Below are 16,731 nucleotides of genomic sequence, written 5' to 3'. Positions count from 1 at the left end.
CACCTTTGTTAGTGTTCCTTTCCGGTCCAATAGGGGGCGGTGACGTGTTGTTTGTTTTCCCTCACGCGCTTCAATAAGAATCAGATGCACGCTGGGATTGTTTAAACATGGCGGCGTACATGTTAATCCTTGGGTGAACTCAATTTTATAAATTATCTTTATTTCCTTTCTTTTCTGTCTTATACAAACATTACAACAACATGTTTCATTTGGCACGTTGCAGTCGATTCACACGTGGCTCTGTCACATCAGATCGACTGTTGTGCTCCCGAAAAGGAAGAGATTTTATGATCCACTGCAACCGGTACATACAATATTTCTCTTATTTGTATTGTAGTTTCAAAGGAACTTTCAAAGTTACATCAAATGTGTTATTTGATAAAGCTTGCTTCATTTGCATGGTGATCTTATTGAGATCATGTGATTTATCTATTTGCTTTTCAGTTGAATATACTGTAAATAAATGCATAATCTTGTATATTATATATTCAGTTACTTCTGATAGCATCACTGTACCATGGAACGGCCACAGTACTTTATTTATCAAAGTACCACTGGTTGTAAGATTTATTACTATGGCAGATCTGTTGTATTTCAGGCGTGACCAGCACAGCGTACAGTGGAGTAGTTATAAAACTCCATCCACTCAGTTCACTGTCAGCGCTCCAGTTCGCATATGGAGACAAGCTCAAAAAGTGCTCCTCCTGGCATCGAGACAGCATCTCAGACCATCAAACATCACTCTCAAATTCATATTAGGACCAGCTGCTTTGATAGTTACAGCACGCTTGTTTGGCAGTGGAGCTCACTGTCATGCAGACGTGAACAATAATGTCCCAAGAGAAATTCAAGTTAAAGAGAAAGTTCCTGAATTCAGCTGGGCTGTTTTGTGGGAGTTTGTTCGGCCAGAACTTCTTGCTCTGATTGGAGCCATTATCGTAAGTCCCAAGCTTGATGTGTCATCAAACATATGGTTAACCAGTTTGTTCTGGAGTCTAGTTTAGTGAATAATGAATCCTCTGTTGTATTACCTTATAGCTTGCATTTGGAGCAGCAGCCCTTAATATTCAGATTCCACTGATGTTGGGAGATCTGGTGAATGTCGTCGCTCGCCACATGCGAGAACAAGCTGGTCATTACATGAAAGACATCCGTGCACCTGCTATTAAGTTGATCGGACTATACGGTTTACAGGTCAGACAGTAATATTTACTTTAAATTCACTTGTTTAAGCTATATGAACAACATTTGACTTGCATTACATTTAAAAATCACTTTCACAGTATTCACTATTCCTAGATGGCAAAAAGAAGCACATGGTGTTGACAAGAATCAAATGTGTGAATGTCCTCAATTGTTTTTTAGGGTCTGTTGACCAGTGGCTACATCATTCTTCTTTCCAAAGTTGGAGAGAGAGTGGCTGCTAATATGAGGAAAACACTCTTCACATCCTTGCTTAGGTTTGTAATAAAAACATGTTTTCTTAGAGTTGTGCAATGAATTACATTAGCACAATATTAGCTGAATGAACAACATTTTGACATTCAAACCCTCTGACTATGAGATTTACATGTATGGTCATTTATTTTCCCAAATATGGACAATAAATGCTTTTCCAGTTTGCCTCCTTCCTGCATAATTGCTTCTTTAGAGTGGGTGCTTTGCTGATAAATTGAGTCATTATTGCTAGAGGTCGACCGATAGTGGATATTGCCAATACCAGCAACTAAGGTGCTAGAAAAGGCCAAAAACAATTAATTGGCCAATAGTTGCCAATAAAATTGATATATTGAATGTTTAATACAGACATAGAGGCGGTAAGAATTAAAAATGACTTTAATCCCAGATATGTGTTTGTTGAAGATTTGGTGCATAACATGGGACTTTTAATTATAAACAAACCCCAAATACACTCGGGACACTTATTTTGAAAGGTCTGTGCTTCCAGCTCAGACAAACACAAAAGTGAAACAAAACATTGGCACAGATTAATCGGTAAGACCGATATATATATATATATATATATATATATATATATATTAGAGAGAGAGAAAGAGAGAGAGAGGTCGACCTCTTATCATTGCACTAATTGCCTGTTTACCATGTTACAGACAAGATGTTGCATTTTTCGATGCGAACAAGACCGGGCAGCTGGTTAATCGCCTAACATCTGACATCCAGGAGTTTAAATCCTCCTTCAAGCTGGTTATTTCTCAGGTAGGGTGTTTTAAGTGTGTTTCAAGCTGCTATATAGCAGATATTTCATCGGTTTGATTTTGATACAGTTCTTATTGTTTATTTGGCTTGAAGAGTAAATAGTCATAAAATGCATACATTTTATATTGTTGTGAGAGATTTAAGTGTTACTGTAGTTGGACCTATGCCTTTTGGCACAAGTTGGAAATAATATATACCGGCATATATATATATTTGTGTGTGTGTGTGTATATATATATATATATATATGCGTTGTGTGCACACTCATTTTTGCTCATGTGAATACACTGATGTATGTTTTCAGGGTTTGCGAAGTGCCACACAGACGGTGGGCTGTTTCGTCTCATTGTATGTTATCTCCCCAAAACTCACGGGTCTCACGGTGGTGGTCCTTCCGTGTCTTGTGGGGGCTGGTGCTTTCATTGGCTCTTTTCTTCGGAAACTGTCACGGAATGCACAGGAACAAGTAATGGCACATGTCAAAAAATATATTTTGGTTTTGTTTTGGTACTCTTTGTATGCTAATTGTGTCCCTGTTCTCTTTTAGGTTGCTAAAGCTACAGGGGTGGCCGATGAGGCTCTTGGTAATGTGCGAACAGTGAGAGCTTTTGCGATGGAGGATAGAGAACTAGAGTAAGATTTTCATCTGCAATAACCTACTATTGCAAATCATCAATAACATTTAGTTTAATGCATTTTACTGTAATAAACATGTAATAACAATGTAATAAACACAGGAAGAAGAATTTTGAAGGGATTTCATTAAAATAAAAATATGTTCTTCTTTCACAGGACGTATGCAGCCGAAGTTGAGAAATCCGCTGCAATGAATGAAACGTTAGGTACAGGAATCGCCGTGTTTCAAGGCCTGTCTAATATCGTCTTGAACTGTGAGTAATGAGTTAACTGATTTTTCACAGTAAATAAGAGCCGAACTACAGCTGTTAATATGTTTGATTAACTGTATTTGATGAATTGTAATTGATTACCTGTATGTTTTATTTTAAACAGGCATTGTTTTAGGCACAATTTTTGCTGGTGGATCTTTGATGGCCCGAAATGACATGACACCTGGTGACCTGATGTCATTTTTGGTCGCCTCCCAAACAGTTCAGAGGTGAAAGAAACTGATTTTCTTCTGCTCTTTACAATTTTTACAATTTTCTATTTTTTTTTTGTTCTGTAAAAAATATTATCATTATTTTTTTTTATTCTATACGTAAAATGAATGAAAAAAATCCAACTTAAAAAAAATTAAAATATTAGTTTTATCCATATACATTTTTTTTACCTTTTCTAATTTCAAGAAAAACATTAACCCTAATGTTAAAAAGCTCTTTTAAAACATAATTTAGAGTAGGGCTGTGATTTAAGTCAACTTATTTAAATGGTATGCCGATTAATTAATCACATAAATATTTGTTCAAGAAAGGCCCTCAAATAACAATAACTTTAATGATTACATAATTCTTCTCCGTCTTTCGGATGAGACATTAAACTGAGGTCCTGACTCTCTGTTGTCATTAAAAATACCAGTAGGGGTGTAACCCCGGTGTCCTGGCCAAATTCCCCTCATTGGCCCTTATCTATCATGGCCTCCTAATAATCTCCATCCCTGAATTGGCTACATCACTCTACTCTCTCCTCTCCACCAATAGCTGGTGTGTGGATGCTGCATCCAGGTGGATGCTGCACACTGCTGGTGGTTGAGGAGATTCCCCCATACTATGTAAAGCACTTTGAGTGCCTAGAAAAGAGCTATATAAATGTAAGGAATTATTATTATTATTATAGCTATATTTAAATAATTATAAATATAATAATTTAGATAATTAAAATGCATTACATTATTGTGGCAGATAAGTAAAGACAATACAAATAGTGGCTTTAGAATGAAATATATTGTTTATTTCCGGATTATTGAAAATAAGAATATCATACAGTCCACAGCAATCCATTTTGCAATAGAATTCGTCAATCTGTCCGAGAGAGATTTATTATAAGGGATTTCGAAGGATGCGTTATTGTACACATGTCAAACATTGTTTTTAGGATGGTGTATCAAGTTAAACATAGTTTGAAACTTAGAAAACACGTCTCGAGACCTCTAAATTTGAAATTGCACTCCGTCCAGCTCTATTTGAATGCAAGAATGCGTCCATCCTCATCTTGTGCTGTTGCATGTCAAGCAAGCCTTAATGTGGGTTGTTCTCTGTACAGCTGCACTGTTGCTTACTGCCCCCTGCTGAAAACAGGTGGTACTTCTAGTTTGAATTACTCCTATGGCAGGAATTTTGCTTATTAGTGTCCAGAGACTTCATTTGTGTAATTTAACGCTTTATTTTTAATATATTTATTTGCACTGAATTAACAAGTTAAATTGACAGTCCTAATTTAGAGTCATTACAAAACTTCTAGAAAGTATTTGTTAATGAGGTGAAAAGTGCACATTGTGAAATGTAATAAAAAAGTGTGTTGTGGGATGGCTCATTTTATAATGTAGTTTAAATAAAACAATTTTATCTTCATTCTCTTTAGGTCTCTTGCCAGCATTTCAATACTGTTTGGCCAGGTGATTGGTGGACCTTTTTTAAGATATTATTTAGCTATTTTACATGCATAGCTCACATGTTGATCCACATCCTCTTGTCTTGTTTCAGATGGTTAGAGGTATGAGTGCAGGGGCTCGAGTTTTTGAGTATTTAACTTTAGAACCAACCATTCCACTCACAGGAGGAGGCCGTATTCCACACCATTCTCTAACAGGGAGAGTAGACTTCATGAATATCAACTTCAGGTAAGGTCTCAGTTGTCTCATACAAAAATATTATTAATCCGATCTTAAAAGCTTAATTCTTTGTTATTCTGTGTTTCCCACAGTTATCCAACAAGACCTGGCAACCAGATCCTTAAGAACTTCAGTCTGACTTTACCCCCCTGTAGAACTGTTGCTATTGTGGGAGAGTCAGGAGGAGGTAAAATATTTATCTGTCTGCTGCCCATCCATCTGTCTGTTCGTCCATTTATTCATTCATTCATCTGTCTGTCTGTTCATTCATCCATCCATCCATCTATTCATCTGTCTGTTCACCCATCCATCCATCTATTCAGTCTGTCTATCCATCCATCCATCCATCCATCCATCCATCCATCTATTCATCTGTCTGTCTGTCCATCCATTTATTCATTCATTCATCTGTCTGTCTGTCCATCCATCCATCTATTCATCTGTCTGTCTGCCCATCCATCCATCCACCCATCCATCTATTCATCTGTCTGTCTGCCCATCCATCCATCCATCCATCCATCTATTCATCTGTCTGTCCATCCATCCATCTATTCATCTGTCTGTCTATCCGTCAATTCATCCATCCATCCATCTATTCATCTGTCTGTCTATCCATCCATCCATCCATCCATCTATTCATCTGTCTGTCCATCCATCATCTATTCATCTGTCTGTCTGTCTGTCCATCCATCCATCCATCTATTCATCTGTCTGTCTATCCGTCCGTCCATCCATCCATCCATCTATTCGTCTGTCTGTCCATCCATCCATCTATTCATCTGTCTGTCTATCCGTCCATTCATCCATCCATCCATCTATTCATCTGTCTGTCTGTCCATCCATCCATCTATTCATCTGTCTGTCTATCCGTCCATTCATACATCCATCAATCTATTGATCTGTCTGTCCGTCCATTCATCCATCCATTTATTCATCTGTCTGTCTGTGCGTCCATTCATCCATCCATCTATTCATCTGTCTGTCTGTGCGTCCATTCATCCATCCATCCATCTATTCATCTGTCTGTCTATCCGTCCATTCATCCATCTGTCTGTCTGTCCATTTATTCATCTGTCTGTCTGTGCGTCCATTCATCCATCCATCTATTCATCTGTCTGTCTGTTTGTTCATCCATCCATCTATTCATCTATCTGTCCATCCATCCATCTATTCATCTGTCTGTCTGTCCATCCGTCCATTTATTCATCTGTCTGTCTGTGCGTCCATTCATCCATCCATCTATTCATCTGTCTGTCTGTTCATCCATCCATCTATTCAACTGTCTGTCTGTCTGTTCATCCATTCATCTGTCTGTCTGTCTGTTCATCCATCCATCTATTCATCTGTCTGTCTGTCTGTTTGTTCATCAATCCATCTATTCAACTGTCTTTCTGTACACCCATCCATCTATTCATCTGTCTGTCTGTCCGTCAATACATCTACCTGTCTGTCTGTCTGTCGGTCTGTCTGTCTATCTGTCCATCCATCCATCCATCCATCATTTGTCTATATGTCTATAAATGATTTACTCTTAAAATGTAGGCAAATCCACTGTGGCTGCGTTGTTGGAGCGCTTCTATGACCCCAGCAGTGGAGTGATAATGCTGGATGGATTGGACATCAGAACAGTGGACCCGTCCTGGCTCAGAGGACACGTCATTGGGTTCATTAGTCAGGTACATTTTATTCTAAGTTTTATCTTTTTTTCACACCTAGATTTTGCCGGTGTCATAGTTGCCTTGACATAGTTATTTTAAAACTTTTTTTTTACTTTTAGAAAGTTGTGAAATATCATATGTTCTTTTATGAATATTGATATTAAAGTTCTATTTTGTTTCAAAAAACAGGAACCTGTACTTTTTGGTTCTTCAGTGATTGAGAATATCAGGTTTGGTAAGCCCAGTGCCACAGACGCTGAGGTCATGACTGCGGCCAAACAAGCCAATGCTCATAATTTCATCACAGGATTCCCTGACGGATACAACACTGTGGTTGGTATGTGCTGTTATGACCAAAAAAGTTTGAAACGGATGTTGTAAGTGAACATGAGGTTTACAATAAAACATTTTTACAACTATATATATATATATTTGTACAGCAAGGACCTTACTAAAATGTCTATTTGATGCTTAAATAATCATATTTTATCTGTTGACTAATCTCTATGGCAGCATTTCTGAAATGTTTTAATCAAATTTAAAGGTGAAGTGTGTATATTTGTTTCAATGTTTAAAATGGAGTGACAACTGTAAGCCATTCTTAGGTTGATTACTCTGAGAAAATATTAAACACTGTTGCTTTGTAGTGCTATCAATTCATTAGTACTAACTAGCCTAACATAGCAATATTGGCTCAATCAATGATGAGTCTTTAGAGTGGGACTGTCTGTTTGTAGGCCCAGAAATTAAACACTTCAAACTTTAAAAAGTATTTTCTGTCTTTTATGATAACTGTCTATAAAGAGGTCAAACAAACCATGCACATTTTTTTCCCCCTCAACAATGTTAAGGTGAGCGTGGAGTCACTCTCTCTGGGGGCCAAAAGCAGCGTATCGCCATCGCTCGGGCTCTGGTTAAAAACCCCAGCATCCTGATTCTAGATGAAGCCACCAGCGCGTTAGACGCGGAGTCAGAGCGTGTGGTTCAGGAGGCGCTGGACAGAGCCACAACCGGTCGCACTGTTCTAATTATTGCTCATCGTCTCAGTACTATTCAGGGAGCCGATCTCATCTGTGTCATGAGCAATGGACGCATTGTTGAGGTTTGAAGAGCATTTAAAATTACACTTGCAAACTTAATATGTGAAACCTGTGATGATATTTATTATTTTTCATACCATTTATGTTTTCAAAGGCTGGAACACACCTGGAATTGTTGAGCAAAGGAGGACTGTATTCTGAGCTAATAAGGAGACAAAGATCTGAGGGTCAAAAATGAACAAGTGCTCATGCTGTTTAAGATATAAGGCTAAAAGATAAGGTGCAGTTCGTCTCAAAGTGGCGTTACGCAAATCCTATATCACAGAACACTCACGGTACCACTGGACATTATGATTATAACTGGGCTTTTTGAGTAATTTACACTGTGCTTGTTAACTCTATCATAAATAAGGGAGATTTTAGTCAATAGTCTATGTTTTCAGTTTTATATGTAATGGAAAAATATCAGTGATGAGGAAGTGGTAGCCATTCAAGTGTTTTATCATTCTGGTTTACTCCCCCAAACTAGACTGAAAGTATTGTAACCTTGTTAATTTTTTAAATATAAATATTTCTATAAAGTGAGATGTACATTTTATTTTACTGGAATATATAATAATAATACATATGATTAATAGATGCCAATGTGTTGATACTCTGCTTGTCTGCCGTGAAAATTGAGGCATATTAAAATTTTAACAATTTAATATATGCTTTCTTAATGCATTATAATTGTTATTTAGTTTGTTGTATGTTTATTTTAATTAGATATAAAAGAGACTTTTATAAAAAATATTGAAGGTATGCCACTAATTTTACGCACCTTTGTCAAGCGTGTTTTTATTATATATATATATACGGAAGACCTGTACCGCAATGTAAAAAAAAAAAAAAATTGTAAAAAAAATAAATAAATGCTATTATTTCGAGATTAAAGTCGAAATGTTTCGAGATTAAAGTCGAAGCTTTTCGAGATTAAAGTCGAAATGTTTCGAGATTAAAGTCGAAGCTTTTCGAGATTAAAGTCGAAATGTTTCGAGAATAAAGTCGAAGCTTTTCGAGATTAAAGTCGAAATGTTTCGAGAATAAAGTCGTAACATATATTCTGAATATTCTCTTTCCGAAGTATGCTCCAAAAGCTTTCGATTCTTTGATTATGATTGCTTGAACCGTATAAGAAACTCCGGTTAAAAGCAAATTCATCAGTAGCATTTCTTCGAAGAAAGATTTGCATCTGCTCCATAGCAACGTTTTCAGTCCCACGATCGGCACGGATTCTTCTAGGACAACCATCTCTATTCTTTACTGTCTCAATGAAATATGTTGCAATGACTTTCGGGTCATTATTGGTGAAATACACTTTCAACCACATCACATTACGTGAGAATCCATCAACACATCCATTAATGCAGAGGCCGTACGGTTTAAGCTTGTCATACGAGTCAACGTGCCACATGAAGTAAAAAGCTACTATTATGTTTAGATCCATGTCAGAAGCAGTTTGACTTCACTAAGAATATATGTTACGACTTTATTCTCGAAACATTTCGACTTTAATCTCGAAAAGCTTCGACTTTAATCTCGAAACATTTCGACTTTAATCTCGAAATAATAGGATTTATTTATTTTATTTTTTTTTTTTACAATTTTTTTTTTTTTACATTGCGGTACAGGTCTTCCGTAATATAATATATACATTTAAAAATAATATTTTAATTATAAAATAAGTTAATACTAAGTAGTATTAAAATATAAAATAATGTTGATTATGATTGTTATGGTAGCTACCAGAAAGGATGCTACGCATTGGGACTTTTATTTTGAAACGGGTCTATGTAAATCGCCATCTTGAAGCTCTTATTTCTCTCTTCATGTTGCGTATTACGCCCCTTGTTGATAAAAAAACGACAGTAATCAGCTTAGAAATTATAACCTTTATTTTTATAGATAAGGTAATTAGCAGCCAGGACGCTTTATTTAAAAGCTTTTTGTAACTGGCTGAAACCATGCAAAAGTATGAGAAGCTGGAGAAGATAGGAGAGGGTGAGTAAATGTATTGTTTGTCTGGCCTGAATGGCTGTGTATGCAGATCTATGGAGTGTTAGCCACAACGAAGGTTTGTTGCTGCTGCTACTGTAGAGCTCAGCTTAACACTTGTGTCAGCCTGCTGTGCATTTGTTAATATTAAGATTTAATCTAAATCGGAACTGGTTCAGAGCTGACAAACTGATACTGAGCTAGTGAGATGATGCACCTGGCGTTCAATGAACAACAACAGCATTTGCACACCTCTTAAACGAGTTGACTACTATTGTTCAGAGAAGTAGAGCTGTTGCATTAATTATCTCTCATCAAATTGGTCGACCATTCAGTGTAGCTTTATTATCAGGCTTTGCTACGATATTCATTGGGCGACCAATGTTACTAGTTAACTGTTACATATGAGACACAAGTGTGCTTCCTCCAGGTGGCGCAACGGGGCTCTTAAAGCGAAAGTCCTTCTGAGCTGCATTCAAATTTCAAGACAATTTTTGTCTAATTAGAGATGTTTTTTTTTTTTTTTTACACTTAAAGGTGTCATCGTTAGAATTGTTTCATTATAGATCAAACTCTATAAAAGTATTTTTAAAATTGCCCAATGCACTAAATGTAATCATAAACAAGATTCCTGGTCTGTGATTGGTCCACTGTAAACAGCGCTGAGAAAGGTAACAGACCTCACATGACAACACTGTGACATTTGATTCTTCAGCAGCAGTCTCTTGACAATATTTAACCTGAAAATTGCGATTGCATTGTAATTGCATGTTAAATAGTTAAAATAGGTGAATTATTATTTAGACCCATTGTACCTGACCAATCAGAAGTCATACTGAGTTATAGACTCAACTTTTTATGAATTTACTTTGATATTTTTGTTTACCCTGTCATCAGGTACATATGGGACTGTTTTCAAGGCTAAAAACAGGGAGACGCATGAGATTGTGGCCCTCAAAAGAGTGAGATTGGATGATGATGATGAGGTAAAAAGAGCCAAGTTTGCTTGTGTAAGTTATATAAATAAAAATAAAAGCAACATTTAAAGTGTCACATTCATTTTCAAAACTTTTACAGGGGGTACCAAGTTCAGCATTACGAGAAATTTGCCTCCTGAAAGAACTGAAGCATAAAAACATTGTTAGGTATGTTTATTTATTTACTTGTTTCTTGTTAAGTATATATCAGCATACAGCATAAACATAGTTTTTGTTTTTTGATTATCAGTGTCCCATTTTTAAATGTTTTATTTAAATATTTTAATAAATAACTTTTACTTGGTTGCATTTTTAGTATTTCCCCATAAATATACTTGGTTGCAAGTGATGGTTAGTATTTTTTCATACGGTGTATGTACATTTAGATTTAAGTTATTATCAGTATTTCTTTTTTTTATCCATGTAATTACTAGTATTTTCCATACATTACATTATGCAGAATGCAAGTCATTTTTGTTTGTAATTACATTTTTTGTTGCATGTTAAGTATATTTCACTATATAGAGTAAATCATGGTTTGTTTAATGTGTTTTTAATATTATGTGTATTTTTAATAGAGATCACCCCATATTGGTTTTTAATGACCAATACAATACTGATGTTCTTTATTATTATTGTTGTTTTTTTTTTTTTTCTGATAACCAAAATTCATAACCGATTTAATTTTTTTTTTATTATGTTTCTCTGCTTTTAGGCACATTAACAACTGAACTGTTTATCTCTTACCTCTGGTGAACTGCTTTACAATACTAATAATGTAAACCGTCTACAAATAATTAATTTGAATATTAAATAATTTAAATTTACCCCTGTTCAAAGCCCCTTACTAAATTAATTAATTAAATCATTTACTGTATCGTAAACCCAATTTTAAAGAACTGATACCAGATTAAGAGGAACATTTTATACATCTGTTCAAATGATCGGTCAAAGCAATTATTGGTCTATCTCTAATTTTATTTAAAAAATTATACGCTTGTAAATCTAAAAAAATAAATACCTTATTAATAACAACAGCCTCTTGTTCTTGTAGGTTGCATGATGTCCTTCACAGTGATAAGAAGCTAACATTAGTTTTTGAGTACTGTGATCAGGTACGTGCAAGGAATGGTATTACAATTTCATGTCGATTGACTTATGATATCTTTATTATTGCTCTGCTAAATTCATTAGTCCTGCTGTTTCGAATAGTGTCATTATACCAGTGCTGAACCGGTGCTGTATTTAACCAAATGTCATGTGATTTCCCTACAAACAGGATTTGAAGAAATACTTCGACAGCTGCAATGGTGATTTAGATCCAGAGATTGTTAAGGTTTGTCTTTTGTCACATTTTTTTGTCATAGCTTTTTCAAAACTGCATGTAGACTTGAGGACAAAATATCACAGGAGGGATTTTGTAAAAGTAATTTCATGTTTCAGGTGTCAAATAATGCAAACTATTTTAATGCCTTTCTCTTTGTAGTCCTTCATGTACCAGTTATTGAAGGGACTTGCCTTCTGCCACAGTCGAAATGTTCTCCACCGGGACCTTAAACCACAAAATCTGCTAATTAACAGAGTAAGTAAATGACTGTCTGTAATATCTCCACTGGTCGCATTTAGTCTCAGGAACAGAATTTTAAGAAATCCACTTTAACATAATTTTCACATCTTTTTCCTCTATGTGACAATTTGTTAAAAATGCTTCTTAAATATGCACATCCCCTTTGTATTATGAAGTTGTGGTTCAGTGAATAATTGATTAATTCAGATGTACTCTCTTAAATGCCTTTTTAAAATCTGGAGTATTTTTTTGTTATTAGAACGGTGAACTGAAGCTAGCTGACTTTGGCTTGGCCAGAGCTTTTGGGATTCCTGTAAGATGTTATTCTGCTGAGGTAAGCAATGCAGCTTCAGTTCAAGGCATTGTTCAGTGTGGCTTGAGGAGTTTCCCTATTCCTCCATTCATGTTGATTCATTTTAGGTGGTGACATTGTGGTACAGGCCTCCAGATGTGCTGTTTGGTGCTAAACTATATTCTACCTCAATTGACATGTGGTCCGCAGGGTGTATATTTGCAGGTAGGAAAAGAAAATTGAGAAAAAGCCTAATTAAAACCAGAAACTTTAGTAGAATTATTCCCTCTCTTTTTTACTCTGCTTGTAGAACTGGCAAATGCAGGACGGCCGTTATTTCCTGGTAATGATGTGGACGACCAGTTAAAGAGGATCTTTAGATATCCTTTTCATTCTGTTGTTCCATTTCAGCTTTATAATGGTTTTAGAGATGTATAAGAACAGATTGCAGTTGTTGGTTTTGTACTCTGTACGTTTGTAATGTGATAAACAGTGGCCAAAGTATTTGTATGAATATTATGTGTGACTTAAAACACTTAAATGTATGAATGTCATAGGATTAGATATCAAAACATTAAGTGTAGACACAGATGCTACAAGGGTCAAACATTAGTTTAATTGTTCAAACAAAATTGTGCATCACACAAGACTTTTAACTACACGCAAGCTATATTTCACTAGATGAGGTTTAATGAGGAATATGGTTTATCATTATTCACAAGATCTGTAGTTGGAGATACAATGAACGTGTTGATGTTGCACATAACTATATAGTTGCATTTTCTTTGCATGCCCTCGCTTTAATTTTGAACACTTGATTATCATAGCAAAATATACATTGAAGTGAGGATAAAGATATGGATGAACTGTCAATGAGGATAGATCTTGATACAGCAAATCCCCACAAGGTGTCAGTGATTGGTTTTATTTCACCTCTAGAGACCACTGTTATTCTGTAGAACCAATCGAATAACCAATAAAAAAGCAAATGTCGGCACAATTAATCGGTAAAACCAATATATCATTCAGCCTCTAGTTTCTACTGAGAATGGTATACAATATCTTGCATGTAGGAGCTGTTGGTTTTCTTTAACTTTTTGGCACATTGCTTGGGACACCAACAGAAGAACAGTGGCAGACTATGAACAAACTTCCAGATTATAAGGTACATCATATTTTCATCTATATTCTGGCATAAGGTTAATTTTAGCTTTCAATTATTAAAGGATTCAAGTGACCAATATATATATATATATATATATATATATGTTTGGCAACAACATTTTCTTTTATTATTATTTTTTTTTAATGGTTTACTATTCCTTCCTTCCCATTTTTCTTTTTAAAAGCCTTATCCAATGTACCCGGCTACTACATCACTTGTGAATGTTGTCCCGAAACTCAGTAGCACTGGCAGAGACCTACTACAGGTATAATGTTCATATTGTGATAAAGTTGTTGGTTGATGTCCATGTAATATTTTTAGCAGTTTCACTGTTTGTCAATGTATTGCCGAACTGTTAAAGCATTTCTGTCATTGGTTCATGGTGTAATTTTGACTTTTACCAGCATTTAATGTTTTTAAGGAGTTTATCTTGACTTTTCTTTGTTTGTTCTCCACAGAATCTTCTGAAATGCAATCCAGTACAGCGCATTTCAGCAGAGGAAGCCCTACAGCACCCTTACTTTGCTGATTTCTGCCCACCCTAAATTTCAGATCCACCAAGCATCATTTAGAAATATAATGGGCCAGTCTTACCTCGTGCAACCCCTTAAATTCCTCCAGCTTGGAGACCATTTCCATTAGTAAATTTGTGTCATTCACATGCAGTGATTTGTGATTGTATAGTGACACATTCTAATGCAGCGTGTGGTGCTATAGCAATACATAAAACATGTGTTTAGAGTCGGCCAAAAAATACATTTTTACTTTTACATTTATGGGGTACTTTGGAAGATCATGATCATCACCTTTAGTCACCCAAGTTTCATATATCCTGGCCCTGCACAATTAATTTAGTTGATTGCCAAATGTGTTTCATAGGTCTTTAATGGTTTACAAAATGCTGCCATGAAGACTTAAAGGCAGTATGTTTTTGTCAAAGATCAAATGAACAATATAATTTAATAAGGTACAGAGCACAAAGTACTTGATTTAGCTTTTGTTAAATATATAGTATTTAAAAAGTTACTTTTCCGTTAAGGTGTTTTTTGCGTTATACGTGCTGTAAGACTAAGGACAAATGTGTTATTATTTTGTGCTTGTTGTGCAGCTGTCCTTCTGCCATTTTCTATGAATGAGATTTTAGCATTTGAGTAATTTTTAACAATTGTATTAGTGTTTTTTCAAATAATTATAGTGAATCAAACAGTGTAGCATTTGTTTTTCTTCATATTAATATTCTTAAACCTCTATGCGGGGTGTTAAAAGGACTTGTTTTGCATAGTGGACCACAAGAATTGCCTTTAACCATCAGAGCAGTAGCTGGTTCTAAAAGAACACAAGTAATAGAACGTTCTTGTAAGTCCTCATTAGAAACGTTCAAATTCCATTGAGGTTGTATGCAAATGCATGCCGGTATAGTCATTACAATTTAGTGTGATGCACAAGCGAACATCCTTATAGAATAGTCAGGCCATTGGATAGTTTACGATGTTACATATTAGATCAAATTAAATATGCAAACATTTTCTGTATTTCCCCTTTTTAAAGCTTTGCTTTTTTTCATCAGCTTCAGTAGATAAATGTTTTTAGAGAACATTATCCATATCATCTCACATGCCTTTCATAGTGATTGTATTCATTATTGATTTAAAAAAGTACTCCATTTTCAGAAAACTGTTTGGATTGCATTTGAGGCAGTAAGTGGTTGCATTTTTCTTACATTTCTTCGCTGTTTGAAAATACTTTTATTTATTCATATATATATATACATATCTGAGTAATCAATAGAGGTTGACTTGAAGGCAAGGGACCATTCCAGTCAAATTTGTAAAAATTTGTCACAATAAATCTAACATTGTTTAAATACTAGTTTTTTATGTTAAATATATATGATTTGTTACAGAGATAAATGGTAAACCGTTAAATCAGTGCATGAAGGATATTCAAATTAGCAACAGGTTGTAAGTTAAATGTGAAAATAAAGAATATGGTCCTTCGATCTTTGAAAGCAACCAAGAAACTCGGTTTGCAACTCTAAATCAAAGCATCACTGATCTACTTCATGGCATATTTTATGATCTGCAAACAATGTGTAAAATTGGTTAAAAGAACTTGATTGTGCACCAGTCAGTGATGGGCACAAAAATATGAAAATGTATTTAAAATACAAAATACCTCAGTTTAGATGTATCAAAATAAAATACCAAATACTGTGTGGAACCAAATGTATCAAAACATAATACAAGATTTTGTATCTTGAAAATAAACAAAATACATGTAAAATTGTCCATTCGATGTAGTATCACTATTAGGCTGAAATCTATCTGGACCTGTTCTGAATGCAAAAACATCTTGATGTACAACTGATTAGAAACTTGTTTTCATTTCAACTACCTCTTCAATCAATTAAAGACAATTATATATAAACAGGTACATGATTACAAACTTACATAGTGCAAAATGCCAAACAGCAGCCATTTCTACACGTATTTCTGTCCAGGTTACACTGCAGCCTGCTATTACTTGTGGTGAACCCTATTAAATAAATCATGAGTAATACTTTAAACACTAGCTAGTAAATACACTAGCAGTTGCTAACACCAACAACCAATTAGCTAGCAAGACTGACTAGCTAGCACTAATTTCCAGTGCTAGTGCTAACACTAATTTCTCTCTCTTATTCCTTCATGTTAACTGAAGGCAAATCTGAATGATGTTCCATTGTATCTTGCTCCAGCTAGTCTAGCTAACGATAAAGCGTGTTCCTGCAATACCGGAGGCTGCATTTTCAGGACCGCAGTCCTAGGACCCTGTTTTTGTGACAGCGCCACCTACCGAATTGGAGAACCGCCGTCCTAGGACCGCATTTCTAGAACCCAAGCTTTGGAGGACAGAAAAAAGTGCAACCAAGGCAATATTTCCACCAAATACTAACTACTTATAGTTTTAAAGGTTTATTACACCCAAATACTACTTTCTTGCGATTCAAC

The 16,731-nt window shown here is 35.4% G+C and overlaps 2 protein-coding genes across 2 annotated transcripts; both read left to right on the top strand.

Annotated features, from left to right (window-relative positions):
- Positions 1–105: 105 nt before the first annotated feature.
- On the top strand, positions 106–8,381 carry abcb8 (ATP-binding cassette, sub-family B (MDR/TAP), member 8). Its single transcript, XM_052114948.1, has 16 exons — positions 106–304; positions 599–938; positions 1,039–1,194; positions 1,366–1,460; positions 2,112–2,217; positions 2,522–2,683; positions 2,765–2,850; positions 3,010–3,107; positions 3,229–3,334; positions 4,756–4,789; positions 4,878–5,014; positions 5,098–5,192; positions 6,548–6,681; positions 6,853–7,000; positions 7,515–7,765; positions 7,858–8,381. The coding sequence occupies exons 1-16, from the start codon at positions 201–203 to the stop codon at positions 7,939–7,941; spliced, it is 2,136 nt and encodes a 711-aa protein (XP_051970908.1). The 5' UTR covers positions 106–200; the 3' UTR covers positions 7,942–8,381.
- Positions 8,382–9,565: 1,184 nt separating this feature from the next.
- Positions 9,566–16,487, top strand: LOC127635162 (cyclin-dependent kinase 5). The gene is made up of 12 exons (XM_052114957.1): positions 9,566–9,746; positions 10,638–10,726; positions 10,818–10,885; positions 11,772–11,832; positions 11,997–12,053; positions 12,204–12,299; positions 12,544–12,618; positions 12,705–12,801; positions 12,887–12,958; positions 13,683–13,741; positions 13,926–14,006; positions 14,200–16,487. The coding sequence occupies exons 1-12, from the start codon at positions 9,710–9,712 to the stop codon at positions 14,284–14,286; spliced, it is 879 nt and encodes a 292-aa protein (XP_051970917.1). The 5' UTR covers positions 9,566–9,709; the 3' UTR covers positions 14,287–16,487.
- The last annotated feature ends 244 nt before the right edge of the window (positions 16,488–16,731 follow it).

This window comes from Xyrauchen texanus, chromosome 42 (genome assembly GCF_025860055.1).
Source record: "Xyrauchen texanus isolate HMW12.3.18 chromosome 42, RBS_HiC_50CHRs, whole genome shotgun sequence".
In the NCBI taxonomy this organism is placed as follows: domain Eukaryota; kingdom Metazoa; phylum Chordata; class Actinopteri; order Cypriniformes; family Catostomidae; genus Xyrauchen; species Xyrauchen texanus.
The sequence above is the reverse complement of the archived record's forward strand: the minus strand, read 5'-3'. Positions and strand labels throughout refer to the sequence as shown.